Genomic DNA, 15,907 nt, shown 5'->3' with positions numbered 1-15,907 from the left:
CAAGGCTGATCTCATTATCACAGATTTAGTGTCGTCAACTCAGGGCTCCAAGTGCTTCGCGCTCGAGTAACTTGGTACTACACTGACTTGCTTAAATTGCTCATGATGAACTGCCCTGAGAAAGGCAAACCCCTACTCCACACTGCCACACCCCTTAAAATAAATACAAACAGACAAAAAAAAAATACCCCAGCAATTCCACTCCTTTCTGTACAACTTCTGTGTTCAGAAGGGAACTGATAATAAAGCTTTATTCCCCTTCTGTGCTCTATCTCTTTTGCTGTCTTGTTTGTGTAAGGTAGAAAATTTCTCCTCCTATTACCCTACCTGCAGCTTAATGATGTACTAATTGGAGACCATACTTCTGTTGTCCTCCTCTTTTTTTTCAATCTCTGTACATGCATCTTGTCTAAGAGCTGTGGCACACAAATACCCTCTTCAATTAAGAGAAATTAAACAAGAACTAAAAACTCACCTGAATGCTTTATGTCCCCCAGTTGACAGTGATGGATTTGGCTTTAAAGTGGCTGGTATCTGGGCAGGGTGGTGGTAGGGATTGGGCAGTGTGCTGGGAACACAGGTAAGTATTTCCCTGCAAAAACACGAGGCCTCAAAGCTGCTTTTTTTATTACCTCCGGATTCTGCAAAGGGCTGGTTATCTCACGCTGCGAGCCAGCATGATCAAAGCCCCAGGAAAGGTCAGGCATTCCTCCAGGAGTGACACTCGGCTGCCGGCAGCACTCCTCCAGCCCACAGCTCCCACATCCCAGGCTGCCGCTCCGTGCTGAAATCCTTTATCTTCTTAACGAGTGAACCTACAGATTAGCCAGCCTGGCCTTGGCTTGGTGTCCAGAGCACCTAACACCTGGCCTGGGTTTTATAAAGAAGAAGGATGCTTTGGTTTTGTGTGTTTTGGGTGGGGGTTTTTTGGTGTTGGGTTTTTTGTTTTCACAAAAAATAATTTTGTGGGGGTGGCAGCATTTCCTTCCTCAGACTTAGTGTGCCAGAGCTTGGTGCTGAGAAAAGCTGTGCCGCACTGAAGGAGCTGCTTTCCTCATGTTCTCAGCTCCTAATTTTGTGCAAGTGGTAAGTTCCAAAATATTGGGCATATGAGACATTGTCCATGGTATTTTCCATCGAGAGGATATTGTCTCACCGGTTTTATAGTCTGGAATTTAATTACTCAATTTGAGGTGGTTATCCCCTACATTTGTGTGTGGACAGGGAGGACTGGGGAGGACAAGCAGAAGGAAGAGATGTCCGAGATGAGCAAATTCATCTCCACCTTCATACATTAGATGCCGTATTTTCATATCTATGCTAGTTTGGTAATGTGATGGGTTGCACCCCTTGAGTCATGGTGATGTGGTTTCATTGTGTGGCTCAGAGTCCTGTCTCTGGCTGTGGCTGGGGTCTGACTGTCCTGAGCCTGATTGTTTGGTGTGATGTTTCTGCCAGCTTTGTCTTCAGGCACAGGTGCTGAAACTACACGAAAGGCAGGGGGAACTTCTGCCTGCCTTCCACGATGTGATAGTGTGTTGGCCGTGACCCAGCACCTGTGAGATGGCAAAATCATGTTACCAGCCTGAAATTTAGGGTAATTTTTATTTTTAAATGAGGTTGCAATATCCTTCTCCTGTAGGATAGGAGTAAGAGAGAACTAAATGTGCTTTCTCTCCAGCAGAATGTACCTTTACATAACACAAAAGGGGAAAATATTTGTTTTGCTTGGTGGGTTTTGTTGTTTGGAGTTTTTGGAAGATAGCACTTGATTCCTCATTTAAGTGTCTAAAATAGATGTCCCATAATCTATCTCCCAACCTGTTTCATGAATACAGCAGCAGTAAAAATTGATCTCATCCACAAATAAAGGCAGCAAACGGTGTGACTGGCTGTGGACATGCAGCCTCTCAAGCAAACTGAAAATGTGTGTAGGATCTGCAGAGGGTGCAGCAAGAGTGCCTGTCTCTGCTGCCCAACCTCCAGATGGTTCTCAGATCCTAGAACATTGAGCTAAAAAGCATGCTCCCTGTGGAGGGGAGAGTGGAGGGTCTGGTCATGACTTCTGAAATACCACACTGGGAATGAGGAAGGAGTCTGTTGGTTCTGCTGGGAGCAGGGGGAAAGAGAGAGTGGGAAGGAACAGAAGGAAAAATAACAAGCGTTCTCCTGTGCATGGTTGCAGACCTTGACTGTGTTCCGGTGTGTGCTGGCAGCTGAAGAGTTCACCAGATTGAGAGTGTGGCCTACTGAGTTTGGCCAGTCCCAAATGTGGCTCCTGCCAGGGGTGCAGTAGTTTTGGGGTTCACTGCACTGCAGCAGGCTGTGTGCAACAGGCAGGTCTCATGTAGATACCTCATGTGTACACCCCAAAAAAAGAAAGGGTTTCCCAGGCCCTCTTGTCCATCCATCCTGTCAGCCATGGAGGGAAGAGAGGGGCTGGATGCTTCCCTAAGCTCTCCTGCAAGAGCTAGGGTTTTTTTTCCCAGTAAATTGTTTGGTGCTGTTTTACAGAGCCTAACACAGCTGTATTTCTTCCAAGTGCAGCCTTTATTGCAAGGAAAAGTATTAAGGAGGGACACAGCAATGATAAGAAATTGTCCAGCTCTTCCTCTGCCCTGCTTTGGCAGGGGGAGTTAATTGCACAGGGGAGCACTAATTGCACCAAAAAATCAAACTGTTGACAACGATGGGGTGATGGCAAATTTCAGAAGTGCCTCTCTAGTGAAATGGGGCATAACTCTCCTATAATGTTTGTTGAGTTTAGTAGGATTGAAATCTAATTGCAGTGACTCATTGCTACTAGCAAGGCTCTATGTGCAGCCATAAGCCCATCTGGAAGGGTGATTTACTGGAGGCTTGGGCAATCTGGCAGTTTAGGCTCATTCTTTACAATGTTTAGACTTCAACCCATGTTATAAAGCACAGCCCAGGGGTTTTATGAGGATGTAGGTGCCTGCTGCACAAAACTTAGGTTGTGGGCTGGGTGTGGGGTGGGGTTTTTTGTTGTTTAGTTTTTTGGTTGGTTTGTTTGTTTGGTGTTTTGGGGGGTTTTGTTTGGTTTATTAAGAGTGATTTTTAAATCTTTAAGGGCAACTCTTGAATGATGATGATGATGATGATGATAGTAATAATAAAGAATATGAAAACAAAAAACCCTTCAAGTCTAGGAGCAGGCAGAAATATCCTATGCAGGATTCAGAAGGCATCACAAGCATTGTGCATACCAGCAACCATTTTTTAAGCCCTGTGGCCAACTCGGGGAAGGAGCTTTAGTAGTCATAGACCAAACCAAGTGGCATGGGAAGGGGGAGTGTGAGCCCCATGTTTCTCCCTGTCTCCCCCCATCTTACAAGGTGCCAAGGCATGGAAGAGCCTTTGGGTCAGTGCCTAGGACAACCATGTGCCTGCATGGGTAGAGTCTTGAAAAATGAAAGAAATGCCAGATTTTGGGAAGCCTGAGGTTGCTGTGCAGTAAAATGAGCCAAGCAGGACCAGAAGGGTGCAGGCAGCTTTCCAAGGCTGAGCAGAGGGTGGTGGGGCAGAGGAAAGGATGTGTGGTGAATGTGGCTAATAGCAATGCCAGAGAAGAGCAAATGCCACCAAGAGTGGGAAAAACACATCACGGGGTGCTGAGAACTCCCTGGGCTATGGGGGCATACTTCAGCATCAACAGGCAGCTCTCAGAGGCTGATCTAGCCCCAGACCAAGTGTAGGGGCTCCAGGGCTCCTTCATTGGCACCTCTCTGCAGCTGGAGGCAAGGCTTGCTGTGATGTTGCTGTGTCTGCTTTTGTGGGAAAGAAGGAGAAATATTCTCTCAGTTGCCCTAGGAAACAGCAGGTACCAAGGTGGGGTGCTCCATATTTTCTCGGTACCCCTTTTCCTTTCCTTTTCCCACTTCTCTTGCAAACAGGCTGGCAGCTTGCACAGGTCCGTTGCAATTACAGAACTCCTCTGACCTGATCCATCCTCGCACCAGCAGTCCATGGCTGGGAGCCATTGGTCACTTTTGGTATCTTCTGAGATGCCGTTTGGCAAACGAGTCTAAAACCACTCAGCATTTAGATCATGCATTGGTCACTCAGTGCCAGCAGTGTTGTGCTGTGCGGTAGTTCGCTGATACTGCTTAAGAGTCCAATCGAAACAGTTGGCATCAGTGGTTCAGGGCAAAAGAAGTGTTTGCAGCCCCGCTCCTCTGTGCTCATGCCTCATTCGAGTCATTCTCTGCTCATCTGTGTGCTGTGAGTTTTATATTTTTAGCTGCATATAAATATAATTTTAGAGCGTGGCTTTGTTCCTCGTTGACCTGACGAACCCTTGTGGGACCGATCTATAAAAACGAAGTTTGTAGCTTTTCAACGCTTTTGTTTGTACTGAAATCGCCTTGCACAATGTGGTAGAGACATAATTCCTGTTGTGACCTTCTACTGATGGTTCAAATAACCTGTCTAAGAGACATCCTGTTTCTGGAGGGCCCTGTTGCTTTAATTCCTGTTAAAATTGGTTTTGCCTTCTGTGGAACAGTGCTGCAGAAATTAAGTACTTGCAAATGCGTTTTACCTCCAGATAAACGTTGCAGTTTGCATTTTCAATCCTAGTGAAGCTTTAGCAGGCTGCTACTTTTGGCCTAATCATTTATACGTTTTCAGGGATTTTTAATTTTTTAATTATTTAATTTTTTTTTTCTTAACTTTTAAAATGAATATTTTATTTTAAGCCTTTGGACCATCTTGCCCACATCCAGTGATGGATGTCTAATGAGATGACTTTTACCTCCACTAAATGGTTATATTGTTTGCACTGATGTATGCTAAGACTTGATGCATTAAATCTTTGGTCATTAGCAGATGCCATTAGCAGAAAAGTCCAAATCACTTAGAGCTTGGACTTAAAGACTTTTCATTAAAACCTGAATTTGCATGTTATTGGATAAATCTGTTAATACGGTTTAGCTGGACTCAGGGAAGTTACTTGAAAACTTTTTCCAGTGTGTATGCAGAGTCAGTAGTGCCTGGGAGCCTTGAATTTGTGAAAAGTGGCCCCTCTGGTGCTTCCTTCATACCCTGAGCATCTTTCATTGTTCCCACCTGGCTTTGCTTGCTCCCACCACCCGTAACACCAGGTACACAGTCCTGGCTGTTGACATCAGATTTTGAGCTGGTCTGCTCACTTCTGCTGGGAAATGTCCCCGAAGTGGCTAAAATCCCTCACATCCTGGCCAAGCATGGGTAGCACTTCCTCCCACTCTGGAGCTGGAAGGGATCTGTCTCAGTGGCAATTTCCCCTCAGGAGCCTTTCAGCGCCAATGGCATGGTGGGGAGCAGGGCTTGCTGGGAGTAAGGACAGGCTGAGGAGTCATCAATGTCGTCAAATTCAGTGCTCCTCCCTCTTCACATCCATTTCTATGTCTTATTTTTTTCCAAAGCCAGATGAGGCAGGAGTACTTTGAAAAATGTCAGCTAAGTTTGGTAGCATGGCCAGCACAGTCGGATGTCTGTTTTGCTAGAAGTAAGCAGTTGCTGCCTAACCAATCTCTAAGCTGCAAATTTGGGTATGGTGAAGAGAGGTTTTGGACATGTAAAGGTGTGTCAGGTGCTTGCACAGGTGCCTGAACCTTTGTCCTTATCTCCTACAAGACAGAGCTAAGATGTCTTTCCAATGCATGTGGTACTGTCACATTTTCTTAACTGAGAATATTCAAGCACATCTTAAAAATTGCTGCTCCAATAGGAGCTGCCCCATTTCTCAGTCTTCTGGGCCTCTGATGGTCTTTGTTATGGCATATGGTGTTGAATAGGCTGCAACATAGAATTAGTGTATATACGTTTAACGGAGGTCCTGTTTCAAACACTTTTGGTCCACTGTTTGTGTGCAGTGCTGAAAGACATCTTCCTGTCACCAGGGTGCAGGATGGGTTTTTTTCTTGGTTCCCCCCAGGAGCCTGGGTCTGTATCCTGTGGGACATGAGAAGGCCAATGAGGAAAAGTCGTCCCATCCTGTGACGCACGTTGTCTGCCGGAACAGGAGGCTGCAGTTGCACCGCCTGCTTTCACACAAAACATGTATGTTTATATAGTAGATGGTGTTTCACTTGCCTGAGCTGTTCCTGTGCTGGATTTAAGTGGGTGCTCAAGCATGCATAGCAGTCCCCAATTTGAATATTGGACAGAAGTGCATTCCTTTGCCTGGAAGAGGCACATCAGCTCATGGGTCCGAGTACCCTGGAGAAAATGCCAGAGTTGATGTGAGCAGGGATCCTGATAACCTTGAGGCAAGCAATACAAGCTTGTGTCTTTGTCTTAACTAAGCAGACAGCTCTGGTGACATAAACCAGAGCAGGTTTGTCCCCAGGGAACAGCTGTGGGCAGCGCAGGAGGCGATGCTGGGATTGGCTCCTGCATCTCCTCCCACCCAAAACCCCTGGAGCTTCCTGGCACATAACACCACTACTGATCACGCCCCGGCAAGCTGCCGGGCGGTGGGCACCAGTTCCTCTGATGTGCCGTGGGCTTCATCTGATGGTTTAGGCCAGTGGTTCTTATCATTAAAGAAATTAATAAACCAGACCCCTGCGAGTGACACAGAGGCTTGAGTCTGGGCTTGCTAAAACATTGTGGTGCCTCTGTAGCCTTTGGTCAGTAAAGAGCAGAAAGAGTTGTGGGTAGATCATGAAATGCTACTGGCTTGTGTGTGATAAGGATGCATCAGGCAGAAGCAGGAGTGCTCTGTCCCATGTGCCAGTAGTCCCATTTACCAGGTTTTGGGAGTGCTTATTGACCCTTGAGGTCGAGTGTTTGATTTGATGCTGGAGGCTGCCACTTGTTGAGTACAGGCTTCTTGGTGCATGTATTTACATCAGGGAAAAAAGATTAAATGTTCAGGGCAATGTTAAACAGATCATCGCATGGGAACCGGAGCTTAAAATGAGCATCGGCTGGCAAATTGTGGGATGTTTACTGGCAATTAATTGGCATCAGACAGGACTCACTGCTGAATTTGGAGAACAAAACAAAACATTGCAAAATATTATAACAGGGAAAGCTTTCCCGGTGAGCATGTGGCTTTGCTAGCGATTTGAATGCCCTGTCAGTTGTTAGCAGATAGCTCTGAAAGTAACGGGCTGTGCAAAAAGAAAAGTGCAATCTGTGTATCTGTGAACTTGCAGTACCTGAAGAGAAATGGGCTTGTCCTCTCCCCATCGGAGCCTCACAAGTCCTGCCTGGCTCCCTGTGTGGTTCACCAGCACTCCAGGTCTCCTGACAGCCTTCCTGAGCAGGCAAGAACAAACAAATTAAGAAGTCGCGGGAGAGAAGAAAATGGAGATAGCAGGGGATTTCTAATGAAGCTATTTTAATACTGGGTGTGTTTTAATCACTTCATGGTAGTGCTTAATGAATACCTGAAATAAAGCCTGTTTCTGTCAGAGATTCAACACCCCTGTTTTTAAAGCTGTCTTGAGGGAGCTCAAATGTTTATTACAAATTTTCAGGAAAAAAAACAAAAACAAACCCTGTTACAGTTGTGTTCTATACAAATTTCCAAGATTGAAGGGGCTGTGGTTTGGGAGGGAAGTCAGAAAAAGACAAGACTGTAGACAAGCCATTAACACAGTGGTTTCTCACTAGCACTGCAATTAACCTGAATCCGGTTACTGATTGTAATCCGTCTAGATAGATGCTTATCCCAGGCTTTATCAAATCGCATTTACTCTTTTCTTTGCAATTCTCCCCTGGCTCTTGTACTGAAGTTTTTTGTGTGTGCTGTCTCTCCAGTCTTCAGGCAGAGTGGTTTGCTCAAACTCCTCTTGCCTGTCCTCACAGGCTGCCTTCATTTCCAGCCTAGACACCCTTTTCACTTCAGGTGCTGATCCTTGTGCTCACAGATGGTGGTACAGCACTGTTGGTTGCGGAGCTGCATTGTAGCCACAGCTGCCTGCTGTTGGACTTCCCAAAGAAAAAGGTTGTCTGGGCAGCCTCCTTTGCCTGCTGATGCTGCTCCTGCAGAGGCTCCCCTGGGATGCTGTGGTTCTGCAGTTGCCTGAGTAAGGGAAGCTTTAAATGACTGTAACTTTCTTGCTCTCCCTTTTCCTGGTTGCCAGTACTAAATAGAACTCAACTATGTGGTGAAGCACTGAGTACAGTATGTTGGGAAGAGGACTTTTTGCGACCTGAGCAGGCCATCAGTTTACCCCTTCAACATGCAATTTTGATTCTAGTTTTGTTTTGAATAAGTGTTAGCAGTTGCAAAGCCATGAACCTTTGTATCAGAGTGGATGGATCATTTCGCTTTGCCTCATAACTGTGGTGAATCCCTGGTGTGTCACCCCCACTGTGAGCACGAAAGGTTAGGGAGATAAGTGGCCTCTGCTTGCTAAGTTGTGAAGCAGGTTAAAAAGACTTTGCCTTTTTAAATTTGGCTTTCATAGATCACAATAGTCCTAAGCCTCTGTTTTCTCTAAACTGAATATTCCTATGAGCATGCTTTCCCACCCTTGCTCCTTTTAGCTTCAGGTGACACTAATAGTAAGGCTACAAATCCGCCACCTCCATACCTGCTATGTCATTTTCCCAACTGAACCCTCTAATGATTGAAAAAGATTTTGAAAAGCATAAAGTGATCTGTCTGTCAAGACTCTTCAAGGAGATTGGGTTTGGACATAAAACTATTTGCTCTAAATAAATGGTTTGGGGGCAGTGACCTGGGCTCCCTCTATATGGAGCTTGCTGCATCTCTGCAAAGTTGTCTGTGTAAAGGGATTGTACAATGGCTCCCAGGGAGGTGGCAAATTGTAATTGCAATTAGTCCTGGTGTTGATGAGCTTGTTTCATCTATTGGTAACGAGCTCTGGCCCAGAGGCTCTTAGAACCTCTTCTTCCATCTCTGGTCCCTTGTAAAGCTTACCCATGGTGAACCTGGACATGGGCCTGGTTTTGAGAGTGCTCCAAAACTACGTTCTTCTTGACCTTGCATTTTTATTACAATAGCTGGTCAGCAAAGGCATAAATGCAGAGTTAACTTAGCCATTAAAATGCTATTTCTATTTTGAGAGGGCAACTGAAACAGCCATCCTAAACGGCTTGCTAAAACCTTCTGTCTAAGGATGGTTTCAGGGCTCTGGAAACTAGAAGTTAAATAGGCTAAAAAAGGGATGGATTTTTGCTTCTCTCTTCAGGTCAAGGTATCCTCAAATCTTCCAACAAATCATTGTTCCTTTGGCTTTGAGGTGCTTCTATAGCAGTAGTGGAAGAGTTTGGGGATAATTGTTTTGTTGGGATTTTTTGAGGAGCTTTGTGTTACTGTGTTTTCCCCACACATTTGACATTTGCTGTTAAAAACCTGAGGCTATGTTTTGCAAAATGACCTATTCTTTCAGGAGTGGAAAGGAATGCATGCATTTCTCCATCCTTAAGGTTTTTTTCCATTGGCTTATTTTAGTCTGAATTGATAAGACCATCTGCTTGTGCCTATACCAAATGCACAACTTGTTGACAGGAGGTGAAAAGTAGACAGGCTGTGGCCCTTTCTGGCTTTTTAGAAGCAGCTTTGTGTTTAAAGAAAAGAGGAAAAACAGATCAAAACCCAACCTGGCACCTCTTTGGATGTTGACCCAGGGATGCTTGGGCCTTGTGTGCATGGGCTCACTTTCTCGCTGTGCTCTGCTAGCCTCCCTGCCTGTCTCTGACCTCCTTTGTAGATGTGTGTCCTTTGAAGGGTCGTTAATTTAATATCTTTCTCTGTGCAGCAGCTGGAACAAATGGTCCCTGCAGCTCCAGCAGGAGCTGCCAGCCGCCTGGCTCGCCTGGCGCTGACCTACAGGCATTTTTGCCATGGCTGTCTCAGGCTTTTTATAGTTTTTGCACACTTGTTGCACACAGGATACCTTACAGGTGCAGGCATTTGCTGAAGCAGTAGCTAGCTCTTTAGGAAGGCCTTGGGGTTTATCTTTTTCTCGTCATCCTGGTTTTCTTCAGAAGCATTTCAAGAACAAGGGAAATTTCCTGGATTCAGACCGAATCTGAGAGGCAGTGTTTCACCATCAGCTCATTGAGGATTAATTTAAACTGTCTCAAAGTGTACTCCTTGGAGGAAAGGACAGGAACAGGTTCAAAATGTCGAGTAATTCTGTGAATCTGGGTATGGCATTGCCACCTGACAAGAGCTGTGCCAGTGCCATGGACAGGGAATTTCTTCCTCCCATTCTTCCTCTGCCCAAAATGCCTGAGTGTGGGTCAAGCTGTACCATAATGACTGCTGTTTGCAAGGGAAACGTTTGCTATTGTGATGATTTGGGCAGTTGTTCCTGCATTACTTTAACACAGCAATAGTTTTAAACCAGTGTGCAGCACACAGCGAAGCTCCTGCTGGGATAATGCCTACTGCTGGGTCAGAGTCTTCTTCCCTCTGAGCGCTTACCCTTTGCCCACCAACATTTTATGAGGGATTTTGGTTTTTTTCAGGTCAGTTGTAAAACCAAGTAGTAGTTTCATCCTAGCCTTAACTGGCCAAATAATTCAGCTCCTGCTGTTTCCAGTATATGTATATTCTCCTAGCCTTGCCTGTTTGCCCTGTTGGTGTCCCTTCAGGGAACCATCCCCTGCCTGCACTGCCTCACTTCACCTGAGCACATGCCTGGGAGGAATCAAAGACACTGACTGTGAAGACCAAGTTGATGAGAAAATGTCCAAGAAGCAGAAGTGCCCGGGGGAGGGACAGGGAGAGAGAGGTGCCTTGAGTGCAAGGAAAATTCTCGGAGGATGTGACTGTGCTGTAAGACTGTGCTGCAAGACTGCAGCTTTGGTGGGTGAGTGACCTCGGTGAAAGAGGCCACCAAGGTTTAGTCAAGCAGGAGTGAGTGTCCCTTTGAGCTGGGTCCTGTGGGGCACAGCTGGGTGTCCTCAGGCCAATGAGAATGGGTGATCCCTTTGCCATTAAACATTAACCTTTGTAACAGGTTGTGCTGCAAGCATGACAAGATGCCTTAAAGTATAATGGAAGGCCTCCAGGTTTGTAAACCACAGGTCCTCATTTGTAGTTGTTTTTTCTCTTTTTTTCCAAATTGCAGATCTTGGCATAGGCTGTACATTCAATTTCCTTTACTCTCCACGTTGTGTAAAGAAGCTTAGGCTCACATTTTAATGAAGAGAACCAAACTAATGTGGTGTGGTAGTACACCACATGCATACATCACAGTTGTGTTAGAAGCCATTTCAACGAACATCCAGCTTCTTGAAATTGTCTTGGAAATGAGGTTTGCATCCTCATCTGCTTTACTGTGTTCCTAGAAGCTGCTTAAATACCAACTTACACCAAAATACTATGTTTTGATGGGTGGATCAGGTGTATTGAAGAATCTCGTGCAGGACAATGGGCAATTTTGCTATGGTCTCATGGAAAGTATGTGGACTTACTAGGTTTTGCAAGAGATTTTGAGGAGAAAAGGTGCTCTGTGAACCATGTCTATATTAGATGTAAATGTCACCAGTATGCTGGGGAGACCTGTGGTGACTGCTGGCTTGGTTAGCAGGTGCTGAGGGAAGCATGAGGGCCCCAGTTCACCCTTCACGCATTGACCCAGAGGAGTGGTCCCTGGGTTCAGGTCTCTGTCAAGTGTTTCTGCAGCTGTATGCACCATCTTCATAGGATTTGGGGAGATAAACATAGTAGGGATGGCATGTTTGTGGGAGAAGGAGGAAGACTGTGGGCAAAGACTCTGGGCTGTGGTAGGAGGAGTGTAATCAGCACTGTGTTGTACCTCAGCATGAGGTAGGATTTTGGCCCTGAGAAGCCTTTGGGCCTGGAGCAGTAGGCAGTGGAAGAGGCTTCTGTGTCATCATGTCCAATCCAGACAACATGAGGGAAAAGGGTACAGGCCAGCATCCAACATCTGTAGGACTAGCCCTGGGACTCATGGGGCCAATATGCTTCTCCCCTTGCCCCAGGGTAGGAGTTGAGAGGGCAGTGAGAGGGTCATCCAGGTCTGCATAGGAGACTGATCTCCTGCCCTGGAAGCTGAGCGGGAAGAGGGCCCAGATAACCCTTCTGGGTAGCCTTGTGGAGCAGAATCTGTAGCAGAACTGATTTAATCTGTAGGGCTTTTGGAAAATGTGTCATCAGGCCTTTCTCATCCTGGTTTTGCTTTGCACATGTCATCGTGTGTTTTCTCCCTGCCACTCGCTGTGGTCATCTTGGCAGGAACAGAGGGAGTGAGCCTGTTCCCACCAAGCCCCAGCCTGGTGACAGGCCTGGGTTGCCCAGGAGGATTTAGCTCCCTAGGTCCAAAGTAGTGTGGGCCAGGTGGGCCACAGAGCTTTTTATTATTGTTGCTATTTATTTATTTCCCCCAGTTTCTGGCTCTGAAGACCCCCCAAATGCTCTTAAGGGAGATACAGCCTGTTTATATGTTAATTTTAAGTCTGCTGACAAGCGGTTTGCTTTTCTCCTGACTTCTCACGGCTCCTTTGCCCATTGAAAGCCGCTGCCGTGGGCTTAGGGGATAAGGTGCCGAGAATTAGAAAATAAAATCAAATCTGCAGGATGCTGGAGAGAGAGGCGGTACGGGGATTGGCTTGCTTGAAGTACAAACGGGCGATTTCTGAAAGCAAGGCATCCCTGATACCGGGGGCGTGCATGGCAATTACATCCAGCATAATACAAAATGTTAATTACTAAATTTGGAGAAATTAATGCTGATTAGCAGCTGCGTGTGTGTGTGACCCAAATACATCTACTGCTTGATCTTTATTCATAATGCACACTTTGTTGTTGATAAAGTAATTGTTGAATGGTGGGCTGGCCTTGCAAGTCTCAGCTAAAGACTCGGGCCTGATTTGTAATTTGTTGGCATCTGGGTTTTGCTAAATTTATGCAAACAAGGGAGATGAATAAGCTACCCCCTTTAAGACTCAACTCATAGGTAATTATTGAGAATTCATATTGCTTTTGTTGTTTGGTCACAAAAATGGACCTAATGCTTGTTGTGTTTCAAACACCTACTAGCGCTGCTTTCTCTCCGTCTTGCGAAATATAAGACAAGGCCGAAGCTTAAATTAAAATCCTCAGGTTCTTATCTCTTTCCCACAGGAAAGCAAATCTGTGTTGAAAACCGTAAAATTAAGAGGAGAGCAAGGATAGCATAATTTAGCAAAAATTCATGGCACCAGATTCTGAGCTATATGACTGGAGGGATAGGTCAGACATTAAGAAGATACTGCCTACTAATGCAAGTTCCTTAAGGTGGTGCTCTGGAAACAAGACAAGCAGAAAGCACTGTACTGGTTCCCATTTGCTCCCTTTCCTCTACTCCTACCAGCCTTAACAATAAATTTGGTTGTCCATTTAACAACCCTTCTGCTTCCAGAAGACCAGAGAAATCCTGGATTTGTATTTGGAGTATTGTCCTAACATCTATTTATGCTGGGATTTCAATAGTGAGCTCAAAGAGAATTAACTGGACTCTTGAATTCTTTTTTGTTTATAATTCACTATATTTGACAGGCTACCTTTGCTGTATTTGACAGGCTACCCTTGGTGAGTTTTATCAGCATTTCTGTCTGAAGGACAGGGGTTTTGATTGCCTCTGTTAAAAAAAACAATTATTGAAAACCTGTTTGTGCCATAGATATATTTGCTAAGTGGCAGGGTGAAGTGATGAGGTAAAAAGGAGAAGCTCCCATTACGTGCTGGTATCATTGCTGCAGCTCGTCCTGCCATGGGAAGGGCAGACCTGTGTTTCGAGCAGCTTTAATACAGCAGTGTTTCATTGGGATTAATAAGTCCTGTTGTCTTGCAGCCTCGATACAAGAGTGTGATTTTAGGTGATGTCTCTCCATCACACCAAGTGCCCCCTCCCCTGCACTACTGTGGGAACTGCAGATGGGAACTGTGTGGACATTGCCTCATGACATCCATTTCAGGACCCTCTCAGGCACTTGTAGCACTCTGATGGCTTGATGTGGCAAGAAGCTTCCCAGCTGTCCCTGGGCGAATCTCCTCCCTAAATGGTCCCTCTGAGAGGCCACTGCCAACCTCTTATATATGAAATTAGGCTTTTAAGGGTGGGTTTTCAGCAATCTGCTGCACAGGCTGAGATATTTCAAACTGTTTGCAAGGACAAAAATCTGATGTACCCTCTGGCAATGGCAGGGCCTTGTCCCCACTGTGCTGTGCCACAGCTGTGCAGGAGAACAATGGAAGAGTGAAGCTGAAGAAGCTTGTGTTGCTCTTAAGGCTGGAGATGTGGCAAACCTACACTTTAATCCCTTTTTTAATGCTTATATTGTAACCAAAATGTTTTTTCAGCTCTTCTGCTGGGTCTGCCATGCTTTGGCGGTAGTCCTTGGTCCACAGTGCATGTCTGCTTGACGTGGTGCTCCTTCTGCCCTGCAGGTCTCCAGCTGCCACATCCCTGGCTCTGTCTCCATGTCCCCCAAACACCTTTCCTCCTGCTCCCAGTCCACATCCATTTCCCTGCATTTCCTCAATGCCCACATCACTCCTTAGGCAACAGTGGTTCAAGGATGCTGATTCAGGCAACAGATCTAGTTACCATCCACCCCCTCCCCCCCCAGTGTCATTCTGTCTATTCATCCCCTCCTTGCAGTAACATAAATATGTAAAAATTTCATTCATTTTAGAAGTGTCTTTTTTATTATTATTATCTTTAATGCAGAAGCCCCACCTGGCTGACAACTAATTTAATTTCTTTTCTTCTCTTGCAGTCAAACAAGGTGCCAGTGGTACAGCCTTCTCATGCGGTTCACCCCCTCACCCCTCTTATCACCTACAGCGATGAGCACTTTTCCCCAGGGTCACACCCATCTCACATCCCCTCCGACGTCAGCTCCAAACAAGGTAAGCCTGTCACCTCCCAGCACAGTGTGGGGATGCATGGTGGTCCCAGTGCCCCCCTGCTTCTGGCAGAGCTTTATTTGTCATATTTTGGAGAGGGGGTTCCAGATGCGCATGCCTGCTTTCGGAGACAGCAATTCTGCCACGATGCTGATATTTAACTTGGCTGTTTAAATCTTCATGCTCTTTCTAATGTGATAATTCAGGCTTGCCTAACTCGTCAGAATCTTTCAAAATCTCAGTAAGCAGCAGCCAGTCCTCACCCTCCACTCTGGTGCCTGCGGCTTGCAGCATGCAGATGCAGAAGTGGCAATCATCCCTCACCTTCCCAAAAACAAGGGAAGAGCACTTCAGCAGTGGTGTTTTTGAAACCTTCTTCTTTTCCCCCTGTACTCAAAATTGTATTTTATGTCCCTGTATTCTGGCTGTCCAAAATCCTCCTTTCATCAGCTGGCATGACTGAGACCCCTAAAATACAGTTTTGAGCCTGCACAAGTTAAGGCTTTGCAAACATGACATTTTTTAACCTTCTCATGCCTGCTGCAGAAAGCATCAGTTTAGATATCCAATCATGGGTGTCAATTTTCTCTGTGCCCCTTTGACTTCTTAAACAAACCAGAAAAAGGCTCCCCAGATCCTCATCTGGGAGAGTGTCAGCACAGTGCTGCTCCAGGTCATTCTGTGGGCCTCGGAGGGAGCACTGACAACCTCTAAGGTTCTGAGCCCAGTCTGCACCAAGAGCTCCCACCCAGTGCACCCACGGGTTCCTGTAGGGAGTGTACTTGCTTGCACTGCAGTGCAGAAGCTGTGGGGGGATATCATGGCTGTCGGGGAGCTGCAACGGGAGGACTGTCCCTGGCTGGCACGAGTCTGAGCTGGGTTTTGGGGAAATGCCTGAAGACGAGAGGCCTGCGTGGGAGAACTGGTGGTGAGGAGGGAAGGCGAGGGAATAGAGGGTTTGTGAAGACATTGGCTGTAGTCAGGTTGTCTGTGCGTGGGTGTGAAGTCTGTCAGTGCTGGGACTGGTCCTGGAGGGTGCCTCTCCCTGCCTCTTCCTGC

At 46.1% G+C, this 15,907-nt stretch overlaps 1 protein-coding gene across 4 annotated transcripts in view; it reads left to right on the top strand.

Moving 5' to 3' along the window:
* LEF1 (lymphoid enhancer binding factor 1) overlaps positions 1-15,907 on the top strand; it is a 70,960-nt gene that overhangs the window by 26,192 nt on the left and 28,861 nt on the right. For all 4 annotated transcript variants that reach the window (XM_054161706.1, XM_054161713.1, XM_054161692.1 and 1 more), the window contains exon 4: positions 14,719-14,851. In XM_054161706.1, the coding sequence (XP_054017681.1) occupies positions 14,719-14,851 (133 nt within the window). The remainder of the gene's footprint in view (positions 1-14,718; positions 14,852-15,907) is intronic.

The sequence above is a fragment of the Dryobates pubescens genome, chromosome 1 (genome assembly GCF_014839835.1).
Source record: "Dryobates pubescens isolate bDryPub1 chromosome 1, bDryPub1.pri, whole genome shotgun sequence".
Lineage (NCBI taxonomy): Eukaryota > Metazoa > Chordata > Aves > Piciformes > Picidae > Dryobates > Dryobates pubescens.
Note: the sequence above shows the minus strand (reverse complement) of the source record. Positions and strands in the feature narration are given on the sequence as shown.